Raw genomic sequence first — 20,084 nt, 5'->3', positions numbered from 1 at the left:
GACACGATTATTTGAAAAATATCCTTCCATTCAAACCTACCTAACTTGAACTTTGAATAATTGTCAGCAAGCATGGGCAAGATGCTTCCAAATTAAAACTTTTACAGCTGGCATTCAAAGTACACAGAGAGTAGAAGTAATGAATTGTTTAATTAAAGAAGGTACCAGTAGTACTTTATCACTGTGTAATTTACACAATCAAACTCAGAAACTATTAGATAATGAAGCACAATGGTCTTGCCATAATACATATCTTCAAAGTCTTTCCACTAATCAGACACCTTCAATTATTGAGCCCATATTTCCTAAGGTTGTTGAACTAATAAAAAGATATTTAACGCCTCATATATTGTCAGTTCAATAGCAACAGATCTTTGGGTCATTATTATATCAGGCTAAATTAATTTCCAAAGAAATGATTAAGACAATAAAGGTATATGAAGGTTAATTTACACGAAGTTTTGGTTGTATATGTATTAGAGTTAGGGTCTGTAAGGTTTGTTTATGATAAATTAATGGTAATAAGAGTTAGAAAGTTTTTTGTAATATAGTGCAGAACCTCTATACTCAACTACTTATGTATAATAATAATTGATTGATTATAAATTCCTAAAAAAAAATTTTTTTATATTAAATTAAAAAATTTAACCGATAATTTTTATAGATATGACCATTAGCTTTAAAAATTATCGGTTATTTTTTTTCTAAATTAAATTTTGGCTGAGTTTTAGCTGTTTAAAAATCTGTAATTTAAATATATTGATTAAATTTAGTTAAAATTGAGACTAGTTTAAATTTTTGTATTACAAGTTTTTTTAGCCATATTTAATGTACAGATTTTTTTTTTTTAATATGCTAAGAAGAAAAAAAATTTTTAAAACTGCAAAAAAAGATTTAATAAATAAGGTTGTTTAAATATAGGTTAATTTAATGTTATAGATTATAATTATATACCATCAAGTGAATATTTAAAAGACAGTTCAGATGAATTTATAAATGAAAAAATTCAAAAACTAAGTAATTTTACTTTAATTTGATCAAAAAATACATATAATAAAATACAAATCTCATCATCATATACCTGATTCATCAGTTTATAATGAAATACAATAAATAAATATATTATATAAATTTTAATATCTAAAATTCTAATTTCTGATTGGTTAATATATGTATCACGTGATGCTTACATAATCTGAAAAATTGAGACTTTTTATTTTATTTTATAAATCAATTCCTTTTAATAAATAGAGTTTAATTTTTTTTATAAAATTAAAATCCAATCATAAAATCAAATTTTATTCAATTTTTTTTAAGTTCCTATTATAGAGGTTCTGCACCGTAATCTAACAGTAATATCTTTAGTTATGCGTTAGATTTAGTGTTTGAAACGTTTTCTCAAACAATATATGTAATAAATTATGGTTAAAGTGAAGATATAGCATATAGGAGCCAAAAATCCGTTAAAAAAAATTACATTTGGCATCACATAATTATGTGAACTAATTACAGAATCATTGTTTTACAAATTCTTAATTAGGATGATAGCGATCAATGTGAATATAATGGCGGATTTATTGAAGATCAACTTAATATACCACAAACTTCTTTTTTTTCTCTAATGGAAGGGATACAACTAGCTGATGTTGTTAAAATATAGAAACTTTTTGGAATTACAAAATCGTACAAACACTATGTGATTTTGCTAATTGATGGTGACCATTTATGTACGTATTTGCCTATAATTAATCATAGACTTGTATGTTTACATTTTTTTCATGTCATGATGAATTCAAAAGTGGCAAAATTTAACATTGGACTTATTGCCAGAAGATGGTACCTGGAGAATATTCAAGATCAAAATACACATAATGATTTACAAAATGAAACTGCTGAAGTAGTAACACAGTTTCAACAAGATAATAATAATGAAGTTATAGTTAAGGTTGCTTGTCTAAACCTTTTCAAAATCCTACGATTAGTTTTGTCAAAATTTTACTATAGATTTATTATACACAGGTCGAAATGCTAAAAATCGGCAAAAAAAATGGCGTGAAAAGCAGTGGCTATTTTTGGCTATTTTTGGCTGTTTTTGGCTATTTGCGAATTAACCTATACTATTTGTAAATAGTTTATATAAATTTGCGAATAGTTTATGTAATTCTAGCCATTTTTTTTGCCTGTTTTTGGTCATTTGACGTGTGATAGTTTTGGCAGAGTTTTGGCAATTTCGGCATTTTATAATAAGTTTCAGCAGTTTCACCTTTCTCCAAAGTTTCACCACATCAGGAAATTTGTTTAGGCGTAATTTAGTGTAATATTTCGAAGGTGGTGTAAAATTTCGAAATATTACACTAAAAACGTAATATTACAAAAGTTTATGCTCTTAAATTTGAATAATTATAGTAATTTAAGAATATCTTGCTATCTACTGATCCAATCAAGACGATCTATAGCTCATTGGAATCAGCTCATCAAGACGAATCGAATGGTAGTAAAATCGTATCTTTACGTTCGATAGATGATTTTCTATTAATTTAAAACTTTACTGCATACTATAGAGCGTTCTATCAACTGTAGAAATGCGATTTTACTACCATTCGATCCGTCTTGATGAGCTGATTCCAATGAGCTATAGATCGTCTTGATTGGATCAGTAGATAGCGAGATATTCTTAAATTACTATAATTATTCAAATTTAAGAGCGTAAACTTTTGTAATATTACGTTTTTAGTGTAATATTTCAAAATTTTACACAACCTTCGAAATATTACACTAAATTACGCCTAAACAAATTTCCTGATGCAGTTTTTTAATATAACTTTAATATAGTTTCAGCAGAATTTTGCTTTTTGGCGAAACGCCATCTTGCCTAAACTCCTAGGCAGTGTTGGGTTTTGGACTTGTCCAATTGGTTTTTTAATTGGACAATTTTGGACTGTCCAAAACCAATTTTGGACATAGTTTTGGACATAGTTTTGGACAGTTTAAAACTGCTCAAGAGTCCTAATATTTATCAACTGAAACTAAAAATAAAATAAAAATATAATGTTAAAATGTTAAAAAGGTAAATATTTAATATAATTAAATAATAAAAATTAATGTAAAATCAAAATAATATTAAAAATTAACATTTAAAGATTTTTAAAATAATTTAATAATTGAACTAAAATTAAAATTAGCCAAAATTAGTCATAATTCTGCCCAAAATTAAATTTTTTGTCATGTAATCTGTCTAAAACCTGTCCAATGAAAAAAAGGTTTTGGTTTTGGACAAGTTTTGGACAGGGTTTGGACAAATGTCCGAAACGTCTAATTGTCCAATTGCCTAACACTGCCCCTAGGTTATGGCAAGCAATCTTAGTTATAGTAGCAGATTTACATATCTTTAATCAGCTTAGAGTACCAGAAACATTTACATCTGATATTAAACAATGTTCACAGAAGAAAGTTAAATATGCGTATGGGTTTGGAAAAATGAAGAAAACTCTTAACTTAGCACTTGATATGGGATGTAAAAATGAAATTATTGATATGATTAATGGGTTTATTGATCAAAAAAAAGCCATTATTAAAGATACAAATATTACAAATGATGAGGCGAATTTTCAGATTTTGGATCCTGTGGTTCAGAAACGATATGGATATCCACCAAACAAACAGATTAAATTAGCATCAGAATCAAATTTACGTCATGTTAATACAAAAAATAGTGCAATTAATCCAATTGATTCCAATTTATGTATACGCGAAGTGCAACAACAATCTTAGCAAGCATCTTCATAAGAACTCCTTTTAATATACTTGATACTAATACTAGTGATTTTCATATACAAAGACATGAAATAAATGAGAATATATCAAAACGGAAAGTGTATATATGTAAAGTTTGTGGACAAACAGGTCATAATACCAGGATATGTAATAAGCAAAATTAAAGATATATAACCAATGAAATTTAGTTATAATATTAATAATTTTTGTTCAATGTCTTTTTAAATAAAATAAAATTTTTTGATCGTAAAAAATGTTAAAGTCATATGACTTATCAATATCACGTGATACCGGTGATGTTAACCGCCGGTTATAATTATAAAAATTCATAAAAATAATTATAAAATCATTATCCCTTAAACGGTAAGACATTGCAGGCAAATTTGCCTGCGATTTTACCAAAATTTCAGCTCTCATTTACTTTTTTGAAGAATAAGGCTATTCCAATAAAAATTTTTTTCCAAATAGTTTAAATATTATATCACATGGTGGTGATCATCATTTTCCGATCACATACTAAAAAATTAAAATTAACCATTGATCAAAACGTTGCATTTTAACGATAACCCAATTTTTAAAATAATTTTGTATTTAATCTCAACGGACTCATTGGGATTTAGTTGTGACCATGTCAAACCTTAATAATAAAATGTAAAATAAGTTACGAGAAATAATTTTTATTATGCTAATTTTTACGATTTAAAAGTAAGATTTCGAAATTATATAATGCCTTAAAAAAAGAATAATTTTCGTAAAATTCATAAAAAAAGTGCAATGTATATGTTACGAAAATTAACTAATTTTAAATAAGAAAAATTAAAATAAAATATCATTTTTATTCGTCATCTTCCTTATATGTATGAAAATCCTTAAAACAATTACTTCTTTCCTTATTACAACATAAGGCTAAATTACATTTTATACAATATAACTGTGATTGAGGAGGATTTTTTGTTGCTTTTTCCTGATTCTTTTTTGCTAAATATTTACACCATATACAACTACTCCTTGTTTCTCTCCATTCTGGAAAATGACCTTCCAGTAATAATCTTTCTATAGGGAGTTCAAATTTTGCCGTAACATATTGCTGCTTTTTAGTAGGATCAACATAAATAAACTTAAATTGTTTAGTTAATTCATCAACTTGATTTCGTGTATGTGGCTTTTTATCACTTCCTTCTAAATCTTCTTTAATTAAATCCCATAATAATTGTATTCTGAAATCCTTTTGATTAACATTTCCATCAATTTTTTTAATATTAAGTATGAGTTAATTAAAGCAGTATCCAATAACCAGAAAAACAACGGCATCCACGTTCTTCGTACTGGTAATTGAGTACCATAATATCCTCGTAATTGGTCAGCAATGTCCACCCCACCCATAAAATGGTTATAATCATCAATTACAACAGGAATAGGTAAAGATTTTTTACTTGCAGTCCCAAAAACTGCTCGAACCTTAACTGCATTAGTACTTGTCTCACGTGGTCTATGTCAAATTCTCTCAATTCGATTTTCATTTCCATTATCAATTTGGTGAATAGTTGAAAGCATAGTAACTGGGCCATTATCCATCCATAAAATGGCTAACACATTATCAACAACTACCCCAGAAAGTGTATCCCAGTCCAGTTTTCTGTCTATTTTAAGAATATGTGGAAAATTAGCGCTATTTTTGCGAACAGTTCCACATGCCCCAATTTTCTTTTCACGCAAATATTTAAAAAGCTTAATACTAGAAAATAATTGTCCATATAAATATTGAATGATTTATTTTCTGTTGGCAATTGAGAAACAAGGTGATACACTTCATTACCCACTTTACTTAAATCTGGTACTTGTTGAACCTCAGGCTGGTTTTGAATTCTGGAAGTAAAAATGAAAGAATATGTGTAACCAGCATCACACAGAGAGAGAATTTTGTAGCCTTCTGGGGTGGGTTTATTTTTAATTCTTACAGTATGAGTACTTCTTCCCGAAAATCTAACTATTATCTCATCAACTGAAATATTTGATGATGGCATACAGATTGATTTGGAAATTGTTTGAATATGAGTTGCCAAAGGGTCTACTTTAGAATACCAAAATGGAGGCTGAACAGTGCAATCTGAAATATGCATGAAACGTTTAATCTAAATATATTAACAACAGTTTAAATTAAGTTTTAATTAATTTAATAAAAATATTAATATACATAATAACAAATACCTGTTCAAAACAAACTAGAGACATAAAGGTTGTAATTTTATGTTCAGGAAACTTATTATCTCTATTCCAATAATCTCGAATACTAGGCAATTTAAAAACGCCTGCATATATTAGAATTGCCAACCAAATTCTAAACTCTTTTATTGTTAATTCTTTCCATTTACGTCCTTCTCCTGCATCCTTCATATAAGCATATTTATTTGTATTTTTAACAATTATTTCTATTTGCTCAAGAGAAAAAAAGAGAGAAAAAATTGAGTAAGGTGATAGTGAAAGAAAGTCATTAGGTAAATTTACGGTAAATTTATGTAAAGGTTTAGTATGTTGAAAATTGTCAAAAAAAGGTGGTGGTGGAAGTTGTACAGCTTGTTCTCTATTATCCCTTTCACTACTGCTATTTCTTGCTCTACCCCGACCTCTACCCCGACCTCTACCTCTACCTCTATTACCACCTCTACCACTAACATTCTCTTCATTTTGAATTTCTTCAACATTATCACTACTATCGCTATTATTGTCTTGTTCATCAGTAATATTATGAATATTCCGTGAAAATCAACAATAAACAAATCCTGTTCATCATATTCATTAGTATCCATAGTGAAAATAAAAAAAATTGAGCAAGAAAATAATGAGATAAAACTGAAAAACCTTCAGACTTCAAAATTCCAAAATTCCGAGGTTTGATAAGCATTTTTACAGGTCAAATACTGGTTTAATTTTAAATAATCAGCCAATTTTTTAACCATACATTTGATAGTTAAAATATTGTACAACATTGCTGTAAAATTTTATGATAACCTGACTTTTATTGAAAAAGTTTTATATGACAGATATTTTTTTTTAATAAATTGCAGGCAAATTTGCCTGCAAAACCGTTTAAGGGATAATCTTTAATTTTCTTAAAAATATATTACAAAAAAATTGGTTATTAAAATAGTACTAAAGTTTATCTACTATTATAACTAATATAAAAATAGTATAAAGGATTTTTCAATTGATTTTCTACTGAGAAATTTGGATAATAAATAAGACAAATACTTAAGGAAATTCTAATAAATTTACCATTTATACAAAATGTAATTTTTTACATTTTTAAACATATTGTTAACTATTAATCGGAAGACTTTAAAAATAGACTTTTTTATATAAATAATATTAGATAATAGATTTATAAGACTTTTATTAAAGCTAAACTAAAAATATTTAATAAATCATTATAAAAAGCTTACAATAAAGATATTAAACTATTTTTTTAAATTAAATACAGTCAACTCTTTCTAAATGCACCCCTCTTAGGACCAGACATGGACGTGTACTTATAGCACTGGTCAAAATCAAGGTTATCGGGTACATATCGGGTACCCGATATGTATGCAATATATGTAATATATGTGTATAATATTTAACAATACTACATATATCGGGTGCCCGATAAGTGTAGTAAAAATGTAAAAAATCGGTGACATATATTGTAAATATCATGTACATATCTTATACATATCGGGTAGTCAAATATCAGTCACATATCATAGATTTATCAGATACCCGATATATTATAGTAAAATATCGAATAGATATCGTACATTTATCGATAGTGCCGATATACGTATCAAGTATACCTAATAGGCTTAATAGGCTAATAGCTATAGTTTACTGATTTTATTATTGAACGCATATCAAAAATAATATTTATTTAATGCAATAATATGAATGCTAATAAATTTATAATTTAAATTCAATTATAATATTAATTTATTTATTTAATTGTTAATTAATTACAAATAAATAAAATTACAAAAAATTATAAAAATTATTCTAGCTGTATAAAAAATTAGAATTATGTGTAAAATAATGTGTTCACTTATTTGCTACATATTTTTATCTGTTTAATATTTAAAAGAAAGAAATAGAAATAGTAAAGTATTTTAGTAATAAAGATATTAGTATGAATAATGTTAAACGAAATTGTTAAAGAAAAGGAATGGTATTAGAAAATGTTAGTAAAAAAAAAGAAAAATAAAATGGATAGAAAATGTTAGTATGTTTAGTAGTATTAGTAGAAACAAACGTTAGATTAGAAAAAAGAAAGAGTGTTAAAAAAAATATTAATAATATAAATAAAAATTAGTAAAAAATATACCTTTATATTTATTCCAGTTTTATTCCACCTCTTTTTTCGAAGTTTGCTATTTAAAGAGAAAATAAATCTTGTTATTATATTTTTTTTAATAAAATAAAAAATAAATATTTAAGTTACCTTGATATGCGTTACTATCATATTCTTCTGAAAATACATTATATCTTCTTTTTCTTGGGTTTACTGTATATAAACCAAATTAATCTTTGATTAAATTTTTTTAAAAAGAATGCTTAAATTACCTTGACATGTGTTGGTTCCAAATTCTTTTGATTTAGATTTTTTTTTCTTAAATTCGCAGATATAGGATTACCGCCTTGATGCACAGTATCAAAAAATATCCGCTCTTGATGTGGAAGGTACTTAGAAACTACCTCTTCTCCCGATTAATGAGACCCTAAGTCAGAGGAGGCTAACCTATCGGGCAGGAGTACCCTACAACTTCATCCCTAGGTAGTCAAAAACCTCGGGTGTTCCAGACCACAGCGTACTACATGATTAGTCTTTAAACATGTTGGGATTTGATAAGTGAGAGAAAAAATAACTCCAGCGCCAGCATTTTGTAAAGAATAATAAAATAATATTTTTAAGTTAGTTCTTTCTTTATTAAATTTTTGAAAAAGTTTTGTTTCTTAAAATTATAATATTGTAAAAAAATGCTGGTTGCTACAACTGACGGATAACGACAAATTATCAGGCTACCCCCAGATAAAGTAATTGGAAGGCAGAAAATGTCATAAAATATCCAGCCCTATTTCATAACATTTTCCTCCAGGCTAAAGCAAATATTACAAAAGAAATTGCAAATATATTTAATAAGCAATAGATACATGGCCGTTGAAAATATATTCACACTTATACCACAAAGAAAAACAAGAAATTGCAAATATATTTAACAAGCAATAGATACATGGCCGTTGAAAAATATATTCACACTTATACCACAAAGAAAGACTCAACCCACAACATATTGTAAAGAAAAATATGAAAAATACGTGTATATCCTATTTTCATACCTTGCTTAACAGCTCCACTATTTATTTTAAATCAGCTTTTCTCTTTTTTGTATGTGGGTAGGTGGGCATATTATTTCCTTTCTTTTATTCTTTTCTTTTGAATGAGTTGATGAGTACATTTTTGTAAGTTTTAATAAGAAAAGAATTGAAAATAAACAAAAAAACAATCACACGATTTTATCTATTTTTAGATATCACATGCATGTAATCATAATGATCCTAATTGGTTAATATATATCAATAACAATGATGATTATTGGAGAATTAAGTTGATTTATAATATTATTGATGTAATTATTTATTGGACGAACTTATTAATGATTATTGAGAATTTTTTTTATTTATGTATATAATTTTATATCATTTTTAATATTTTTAAATATTACAGAATTAATTTTTTTATTATCTTAAATAACATCGACGTGACATAAATAAAATTACGTTGATAAATTTATATTTCAAAATAATCTGATTGAATAATCATACGTGATATACATCTAATATCCAATATGAATAAATTTAGCCGCTGCTTTGCATCGGGTATTAATTGATTAATAAGCTTATAATAGATCACGGGCAATGGTCACAATTATAATTTATTTATACAGACTAAATGTTTTAATTATATAGATTCTAGATGGCATAATAATGAAGATTAAGAATTATCATTTTTGTTTACCCACATAGCTTTTATGTTTATCAGTTGTTTTTTATAAGCCCAAAAATCAAAAACCAATTAACAATATTATATTAAAAAATAAGAAAATTTGATATAAGAATATTGTTTATTATTATAATAAAAAATATAATAAAAATAATAAACTAAAATAAAAGATTAAAAATGACGATTTCAGGAGGGAAGAAGAAGGGGAAGGGGAAGGGAAAAACGAAAGGGAAGAAAAGGGGAAAAGGAAGGGGAGAACGAAAGGTAAAGGGAAAATGAAAGGGAAGGGGAAGGGGAAGGGGAGAACGAAAGGTAAAGAGGAAACGAAAGTGAAGGAGAAGGGGAAGGGAAAAGTAAGGGAAGGGAAAACGAAAGGAAAGGAGGGTCTATTTTTCGCAAAATTCATGGAATAAGATTATAGTTTTACGCATTAGTGATATATATCTATCTAATTATAAATTCATGATTAATTAGTATTTACCTTAATTCCTATTTCTTCTTCTTCTATTTCTTCTTCTCCTCCTCTGATCGCTGTTGCTGTTGCTGCTGCTGCTACGGCTTTGAGAATGACGCCGGCATCGTTCCCTATACCTATAGGTCTGTCGATCCACTCTCTGCTGCAGGTACACCCTGCGTAATCTGTCTAAAATAAAAAGAAAAAAATGTAAATATAAATTTAATGAATCAGTAATATATACAAAGTATCATAATTAAGATCAAATCAATTACTAGTTTGCAGCCAGAATTCATCGCTTAATTCATTAAAAAAGCAAATATCGTAATTGTTGGGAGAGTGGATCGGGTGACCATCAGGATTCCCTAAAATAAATAAAATTGGTTTTATGTGAATTGGTTGAGAAATTTAACATTAACCTCAAATATACAAACCATTATTAATCCTGGTCAAATTTTCGAAACCTATTATTAATTAAATATATTAATAAAGTATTTACTAATATTCACAAATTGTAAAAGATTCACCTCTCTTCAATGCCCTCCATTTATTGCGGCATTGATTTTGGGTGACAATAAAGTTATAATTGTTGCTTATTCTCCTCGCTATTCTTGCCCATATTATTGAATGATCTCAGATCGAACGATCCTCGAAAACATCATGGTACAAGCGCCGGTATCTAATTAGTATAAATAAAGTTACCATTTTAACTTTCCATTTTTTTTTTATTGTAAGATTTATCAGTTATACAAATTTACCTAATTAATGCCCTGGTGGCATCGAACGGCCAGTTGAAAAGTATGTTATTTATGTTGACATTTAAAATATTAAGGTTGGCCATTTATTATAAATAAAAAATTGATTTATTATGATAAAAAATTGGGTTAAAAAGATTGATTTATTATGATGAAAAATTGGGTTAAAAAGATAAATAAAAAAAAATCGATAATTGCCTTATTTATGTAAAAAAATATACCACTTTTCTGCGCATAATCATAATATAATTTGATCTTAATTGTGATTATTTCTATTATTTCTGTATTACGAATCAGAGAAATAATTTTGTATACTCTTAAAAAAATCAGTTTTAAAGTAATCAATTAAATTGATATGTTTGATTGATACAGGTATTACACAATTAAATGATACAAGTATTATATCATTAAATTCATTATACAGAAAACAATTTTAAGAACTATAATATATCTAGCGTAAATAAATTAAATATTCTCCTTGCAAGTTGAGTGAATGTCACGAGAAAAAAATTTATAAATTTATTAAATCAGTCTTTGTTTAAATTTTATTTTTTTACAAATACAATTATGACTGACACTGACCGATTATCAGTGCGGTATGATACCAATGATTGTTATTTAATAATGTTAATGTATTTCGTACATGATTTGCATACAATCAATTTTAATTGTAAAGTAATTGTAAAAATTTGCGTTTGCATAATTAAATATTAATCGTGAATTAATCATCGGTAGATCTTTATTCTATATAAGGTTAATTTTGACTTTGTCCACGAGCAAAATTTAATATTGTTACTTAACAAATTTAGCAATTTATGATTTTGGTGTGATGATCAATTTTAATTATTATAAAAGGAAATTTTATTGTTGTATTCTGTATGACTGTATTACCTTTATTATCGAATGTAATACAATGAAATATTAATTTTTAAAGAAATCTATAAATTAAATTTTCTATTTAATGGTATCATATTATTGACAAATATTTCCTTTTTTCTACGCACACACTTTTGAATTTTGTAGCTCTACATAGTATTCTATGAACAGCTATTATTGAATCACAACCTTCCTGAAAGTATTCAGCTTGCCATAGTTCGGTATTTGATATCTCTGGTTCTATGAATCTATGTTTAAACCAGATATCAGAGGAAGGTGTACTTTTATACCACTTAACATATGCTAGAAGATGTTTTCTTGGTCCTTCAGGTAATCTAAGTGTATGTTCAAAATAATATTGAACATCTCCTGGGTATATATCAACTGACTCATCATTAGACGCTTTCCATTTTGCAAGAATAGTTACATTTTTTTCTTGATGACCTGAAATCATAGATCCAAATATTTCAGCACCAATTTGTAATCTTGCGTGTTGATCAATTACCAGGTCCATAAATCCTAATATTTCATTTTGTTCTTTTTCATATAATATAGAATACCATTCATATAGAAATCTACGCAATTCTAAAGGTATAATAACTTTGAAACACAAAGGATTAAGCATTTGACCCAGTAATTTCTCAGTACCATATATTTTGGAAAACGTAGATGTATTATGTCTCATGGACAAAAAGTGTTGTAACTCATCCTTTTCTGCCGTAAATGCCAAACTACCCACAGCTTTCTTTGGCATAATAAGACTAAGAAATTTTTTTAAAAGACCAGATGACCATTTATAAGATAAATGATAATCTATTAAAGTATTTTTAAGAACAATTCGCATAAGTTTAGGCTCTATTTGTCGATTACTATTAGGGTATGATCCTGGATAATAATAATAGATTTATTTGTACATATCGGCAGATTTGTTTACTTTTGCATAATGCTAAATTTTGAATGATTTTTATAATATCCGTCACCCAAAACCGGTTTGTAATGTCATGAAATCACCTGATTGAATATCACTTGACTAAATAATAAGTCGAGTGAAAATCTACATTTGCGAAACTTAAATTATTTAACGTAAAATAGATACAAAAAAACCCATTTCGTTAACAAAAACCCATTTCTTACCTGCATAGTATTTTTAATGTGTATTATTAGAAAGTAAGTATGTTTTAATAAAACAAAAAGTAAAATAAAAATTTATATAGACACAATAGCTATGAATATTTATAAAAGTATTCTAAGACTCATTTAATATTTAAAAAATTTTTTTTTTTATAATAACTTTCATAAAATTGTCCATTTTTTGCATTTTTCAAAACATATTATTAATTCTTATTTATCTTGCTGTAGACAAAATAGGAACTTTTATATTTAAACAAATTGTAAGCATATGTATTATTGATTTTTACACAAAAAAGATTTAGAAGCTATTGTATAAAGTGAGATTCCACAACAGATATTATCAGTATTGCTAAGAATAATATTTATTGTATTTTGGCTTAAAAGAACTATTTATCAAATTTATCAAATTATTGTATTAATAAAACCAAATAAAATTTTTTTAATGTTCGTCCCAGGTCCTACTGTGCCATATGCAATAATTTGTGTAACAAAAGTACCTTAAAATAAACATGTTAATTAGAGGGTGAACAAATCCGCCGATATGATTCTTTATTTTTAAAAAATATTAACATAACAACAAACATCTTACCAATATATCCATTAAGTCTCTCATATGGAAAAAGCCAAAAACTATATATGGAACCATAGTCACGGCAACAGTCGGGAATATGAAGTGCAAGGTGTATGTTGCTTGTTATAAATTCCGGCCCATATGTTCTTTCTATAAGATGAGCCATGTCCTTTAACCTCTCTTGCGCTTCTCTCAGATCATCTTCTGTAATAAATCTTGCTACTAAAAGATTACATGCTCGAACAAAATGTCCTAAAATCTTTCTATCATTATTATCTAGCATGTCCCATAGTATAGGCGTGGAATAAATGATAATAAAGGTTTTCCATTGATCAGCAGTTAAATTTGAAAAACCTTCATTTCCAATTGCAATCTTTGGAGGGATTCTACCGATATCAGAAGGTAATTCAATATAATCCATTCTCTTTTGTACAATTTGAAGTTGCTCCATGCTTAACTTATTTTGATTAATGAAAATGGATTTGATTATCCATTTTGCTATACCTAGAAAAAGACAATGCATTGGATCCACTACGGCAAATCTTATGGGATCCATATATGGTAAGCGAAGCAACTCGCTCCACCTTACACCATGTTCTTTAAAATGTGTATCGCTGGAGGACTTTGAATTGCATTGCAACCATTCATGAGCATATTGCCTATGTAATGAAGGATTTATGGGATTTGTTACTCATTTATCATATTCTTGCATTCCTCCATAATGAGTTTTTTTATAAACTTCACTATAAGTACTACGCTTTTCACACCTATGACATTTCATTACTGCTGAGCCATGCCCAAATAACTTTCGTGTTGCTGGTGTATCTGATGATCCAATAATTAATGCAACTTTTATCACAGGTCGAAATGCTAAAAATCGGCAAAAAAAATGGCGCGAAAAGCAGTGGCTATTCTTGGCTATTCTTGGCTATTCTTGGCTGTTTTTGGCAATTTACGAATTAACCTATACTATTTGTAAATAGTTTATACAAATTTGCGAATAGTTTATGCGATTTGCGCCATTTTTTTTGCCTATTTTTGATCATTTGACGTGTGTATGTCTAAACCTTCAGTATATTGGTAGGTCTTTGGAACTCTCCAGCTCTTCCAGAGTTCTAAAAGCTCATCCACAATAGGAACTAAATAATGGTTAATACATTCCAACCCTACTTCTTTCGATCCTGGCAAAAAACCTAAGTAAATAATATTTTTGGGTTTATTCCTTTCTGTTCTCGGAAGATTACAGATAGACGCGTAAATAGCACCAGCACTGTGTTGAGTATAGGTGAAAGGTTGAAACCAATCAAGATTAAAGAGAAGGCCCAGGTGTGTTGTCGCAGTTTCTGGTGTAAAGAAGGTATCACTTATTAAATGGGAAAGTTTTCCATACCTTACCATCATAAATATCTGAATAGATATTAACCCCTCCTCTTTGAATTCCTGATAATTCCAGCTATCTTGGCAAACCCAGGTCGTTGGTATAACATACTTAATTGCTGACGAATACTTGGTTTAGGGTAAATCATACGAGGTACAGCAATTATTTCACCCTTTCTTTTTTTAAGAATAGAAAGTGGATTGTTGCATTTATTACGACGACTAGGTACTGGATTATCTGGGAATTCTTTATGTAGGCAATTTGCAATAGCAGCTTTTCCTTCTTCTTTGTATTCAACAATATTTCTAACATTATACAATTTATGACAATTGTTGCATACAGCTAACTGCATTTTTGGTTGAAAGATATTTAACATTTTTTTTGCAAGATATAAGGATGCTGGAAAATTTTTAAATTGTGATTTATCTAAACGAGTAAGTACAATATGTAAGAATTTTATTAATACTTCAAGTGCTATATCTGGAAGTCTAAATCTTTGTTGAAATTTGAATACCCATAGAATAATTTCGGTTTCTATAGAATCATTTAAACTTTCCATCACAAATACTTCATTATTACTAATTTCAGGAGATGAAAAAAATTCGTCTATATCCTCCTCCTCCTCCTCATCATCTCCATCATCATCATTATCTTCTTCTTTATTATAATTGCATTCATCTTCACCACCATTATTTTCAGCACCATTATTCTCATCGCCATCATCCTTATCACCGTCATTCTTATCACCATCATCCTCATCACCGTCATCCTCATCATCATCATTTTCTTTTTCTTCATTGTAATATATATATCATCGTTATCCTTATTTTCATCAGGTGTTGGAACATGAAAATAAAAAGGATTTGGCAATAATGGTGATGATGAAAATAATGTATGTATGTTTTCATTATTATTTGGTTGGAATGAATCAGTATCTTCATTGAAAGGATTAAAGCCACTATTATGTTGGGAAGAATCAAGATTAGAACTTGATGCCCTTTTTTGCTTTTTTGTAAGGTTTACATCTTGAATAATGATTAATCTTTTTTGTTTTCTCGCTGTAATAGTATCTTCCTGATTTTTTCTAGTATCCTCTGAGTTTCACAAACTTTCATCATTTGTATGATTTTCTTGAGTGCGAAAATCAACCTCTGCGCCGCCACAACGAATACAATAACATGGATACAAATACCTTTTTCTGGGTTTTATTAAATCGGCCATTTTTGGTTTTTTTGATTTTATTGAATTGGCCGTTTTAGATTTTATTAAATCGGATACAGAGGTAGAGATTTCAATTTTAGTTTTTTTGGATTTTATTAAATCAGACACGGAGGCAGAAGTTTCAATTTTACTTTTCCTGGGTTTTACTAAATCAGAAACAGAGGTAGAGGTTTCAATTTTACTTTTTTTGTGTTTTACTAAATCAGACACGGAGTTAAAAGTTTCAATTTTACTTTTTTTATTATTCATTTTGTATTTTATGAAATAGCTAAGAAAGTTAAGGTTACAATTACTTAAATGAAGTACGCTTATTAAAAAATTTTCAAAAAAATTATCAATTCAATTTTTCCAAAATCAGGTTCTTCAATCACTTTTTTAGGATCAAGAACAAGTTCGCGTTCAATTCTTCAATTTAGTGTTCAACCTTTCTTTTAGGATCAGATACACATTCAATTCTTCCTTAAGATTAAGATTAGTTTTGCGTTTAATTCCTATTTTAAAATCAGTTTCGCGTTTTTAGTAAGATAAAATAAACGTTTAATTATTCATTTAGATCAGATTCGCATGCAGTTCTTCAAAATCAAGTTCGCATATCTCGCATCACTCATTCACGTATCTCGCATTACTTATTTGCGTAGTCAAATCTCAACAACTTCGAAATCTATAAATTTGCTTACAAATCTTTTTTCACAAATTCCTCTTCTCAATCAAAGCAATCAAAGTAGGCAATGATGGATAGTGATCAAGAATCTACCTTCTCATCTTCCTTATCATCTTCTACCTATTCATCTTCGTCCTTGTCAGACAATGCTATTCATTTGAATCAAAATATGTATCAAATAATTAAAGTAAGTATTTTTTTATTATCTGTCATTGAATTTTCCCAAATATTTACGTTTATTTATTATTTATAGAAAGAAGTCTTTATCTGGGTAGATTCTGAATTAAAGGATATATATGAGATCAATAATGAACGTACGTGGCTTGAGCAAAAAGAAAATATAATTACAAAATTACTTCTACCGCTTTATAAGTTAGTCAACAAAAAGTATAATGTTTCGAATAGTGATATCTTAAAGATGTTACATGGACGTTGGCATTCACGCCATCATGTAAGCAATATAAAGAAGCAAGGAGGTGACAAAGTGAAAATGGATAGGAGGAGATTAAAGAAGAATTCAAGAACTATGGACGTTAGTAACCATTTTATTAATATGAAGTGGGAATTTAGTTAATTTTATTTAATTTTATAATTATTTATTATTATAGAAAAAAAAAAGAAGAGCTCAAGCGGCAAACTATTTAATAGAAAATAATAATAAATACATTTGTAGATACCCGGAGAAGGAGCTTGTACGAATTCTTAAGGAATCTGGTTATCATTCAGAGGAGTGGGAGGAAACCGATTTTGATAAAGAAAATGATATAATTGGTAAAGAATCTGCTGTTAAAGAAAAGACAATGTCAATTCATATATATAAAACATGGTGGCGTTCTTCTGCAGTATGTACTATATATTTATGATTATTTTATTTATTTTATTTATTAATAGTAATTATTTATTAAAGCTTCAGCGTTTATTACATGATCGGATTGATCCGACCATTAAAAAACTGAGGAAAAAACCTCAAATTCTAAAAATTAAAAGAGTTCAAAGATGTAAAACAACAACAAGTATGCCTCCAGTGGATACACCAAATTGGTGTCTAACTGACGAGGCTCTTAAAAGATTTAATTGTTCAACAAATGAAATTCTAACATATGATTATAATACTGATCAAGATGAAGAAAGTGACGAATATCATAACGATGAATATGAAAATAAAAAAAGAAAAAATAAAAAAAACAAAAAAAGCAAAAAAAGAGGGGTAAAAAAACATAAAAATAATTAAATATTATGATTAAATACTTTTATTAGGTTATTCTTATCAATTGGCATTTATACGAATTGATTAAAATAAAGTTGTATATAAGATTAATTTGAACATTCAATCCAATTAATTTTAAAATAAAATATGTATATTTTTAATATTTTCGTCAGTTATTCGTGATATCAGAAAAAATAAAAAAAAATTGAAAATAAGGGGTTTTATATGAATAAACGATTATCTTTAATATTAAAATACTTTTTTTAGTAATAATTTTAATATACCTCTTTGAATTATATAATACAAATACAATAAATAAATATTTTGCATATCGGTACCCGATATGTGTAAGATTGATTCAGTGTTACATATTAGTGACTAATCGTTTAGATATTGAGAATCCGATTTTTAGGCATATTTGATATGTTACATATCAGGTACCCGATATGTAATAAATGTCCGATATGTATCTGATTAGTCACTGATATATAGGTATCCGATATGTACCCGATAGCATTAATTTTGACCAGTGTAGAGGATATGCACTTATATAATTTTATAAAATTTCATGTGATATATAAAAAAATTATACTTTATTATTGTTTATTATAATATATGCCATATTATACATATTTAACATCACAAATTGCAGTGAGATATTAGGATGAAACCGTAGCGACGTGCACTTGCATAGCAAAAATTGTATAATGTTTATTTAACAAAAATCATGTTCCATCATTTTACCTTTTATTTTACACAAAAATTTATTGGTAAATTAAGAGTTGAAATCACATAAGTGCATTTAGGGAATATACTTTAATGTATATAGTTCAGAAAATTTACTGCACGGTATTAATAAAAAGGATGTACTTAACTATTAAGTTCCAAGCTCAGAACTGAGCTTGGAAGTGTACTTATAGATGGAGTGTACTTATAGAGGGTGTGCTTAGAGAGAGTTGACTGTAATAAAAATTAAATGAAAAATTTTACTATATTATAAAAATAATTAGTAATAATATTACATTTGATCTGTATTTTATAAAATTAATTAGTATTATTATAAGAATTTTAGCCAGAATTGTAAATTATTAATCAGTAGTAAATTTAATAAAGTGAATTTCACTAATTAAAAACTAATATGGTGCCAGAACTCTATACTCAAAAATGTTTCAAATTTTTAATTTATCACGTGAGAAGCACAATAGCCAATAAAAACTCACAATTTTAGACAAAAAATAGAAAAAACAGATACGAGCATGTACAAAAAAGAAAAAAAAGGAAATCGGCTAAAGAATAAAGCAGAAAGTAGTATTTATTAAGAACAATCAAGCTAAAATGGGGTTGAATTTAGACTTTTAAGTAAATTAAGGACATTTTAAGCTATTTTAAGTCTTAAAATAATTAAATGTCAATACGATTTATGTAAATTCTCATAAAATAAATGCATTTATGTGACTTTTTGTTTCAAATTTGGGTCAATCATATAAAAATAACCAAATTTCAAACGCTTATAACTTTTTATGTAGATATTTTTTTGAAAATCTGACCGGTAATTTAATAGTACTTGTCTTGTAGAACAAAGTTACTGGTTTATTTCTTTGAAATTCTATTTTATTAAAGTGTTGAAAGATTTATAATTATCACAATTTTATTTTTGAGTATAGAGTTCCGGCACCATATATTAAATAGCAAATCTGTATTAGATATATACCCAATATGTGTAGTAAAAATGCAGAAAATCAGGTACCTGATATATGTAGCAGGTGAAACCTTATAATAAACGTAAAATTTGACAAAACTATATTAAAATATTAATAAAAATTTGGCGAAACTTGACTATAAAAATCATATGAAATGACAAAACTATAATAAACTCTTATAAAAAAATTGACAAAACTGAGGTTTAGACGTTTTGCCAAATTCAAAAACCAGTTTAGCCCGCAACCTTAGATATTTGTAAGATATAAAGATATATATAAATATACATATCATTTATATATTATATATATATATTGGGTACATATATTT

At 27.4% G+C, this 20,084-nt stretch overlaps 2 protein-coding genes across 2 annotated transcripts; one reads left to right on the top strand and one right to left on the bottom strand.

Annotated features, from left to right (window-relative positions):
* Nucleotides 1-3,249: 3,249 nt before the first annotated feature.
* On the top strand, nt 3,250-3,771 carry OCT59_005302 (uncharacterized protein; the record flags this gene model as incomplete). The annotated part of the gene is made up of 1 exon (XM_025326348.2): nt 3,250-3,771. One exon carries the CDS (start codon nt 3,250-3,252, stop codon nt 3,769-3,771), a length of 522 nt encoding a protein of 173 aa, XP_025176537.2.
* Nucleotides 3,772-4,609: 838 nt separating this feature from the next.
* Nucleotides 4,610-6,676, bottom strand: OCT59_005301 (uncharacterized protein; the record flags this gene model as incomplete). Its single annotated transcript, XM_066138286.1, has 6 exons — nt 4,610-4,999; nt 5,101-5,263; nt 5,366-5,509; nt 5,581-5,906; nt 5,983-6,500; nt 6,634-6,676. 6 exons carry the CDS (start codon nt 6,674-6,676, stop codon nt 4,610-4,612), a joined length of 1,584 nt encoding a protein of 527 aa, XP_065997440.1.
* Between the last annotated feature and the right edge of the window lie 13,408 nt (nt 6,677-20,084).

Source organism: Rhizophagus irregularis, chromosome 13, assembly GCF_026210795.1.
Source record: "Rhizophagus irregularis chromosome 13, complete sequence".
Taxonomy (NCBI): Eukaryota; Fungi; Glomeromycota; class Glomeromycetes; order Glomerales; family Glomeraceae; genus Rhizophagus; species Rhizophagus irregularis.
Note: the sequence above shows the minus strand (reverse complement) of the source record. Positions and strands in the feature narration are given on the sequence as shown.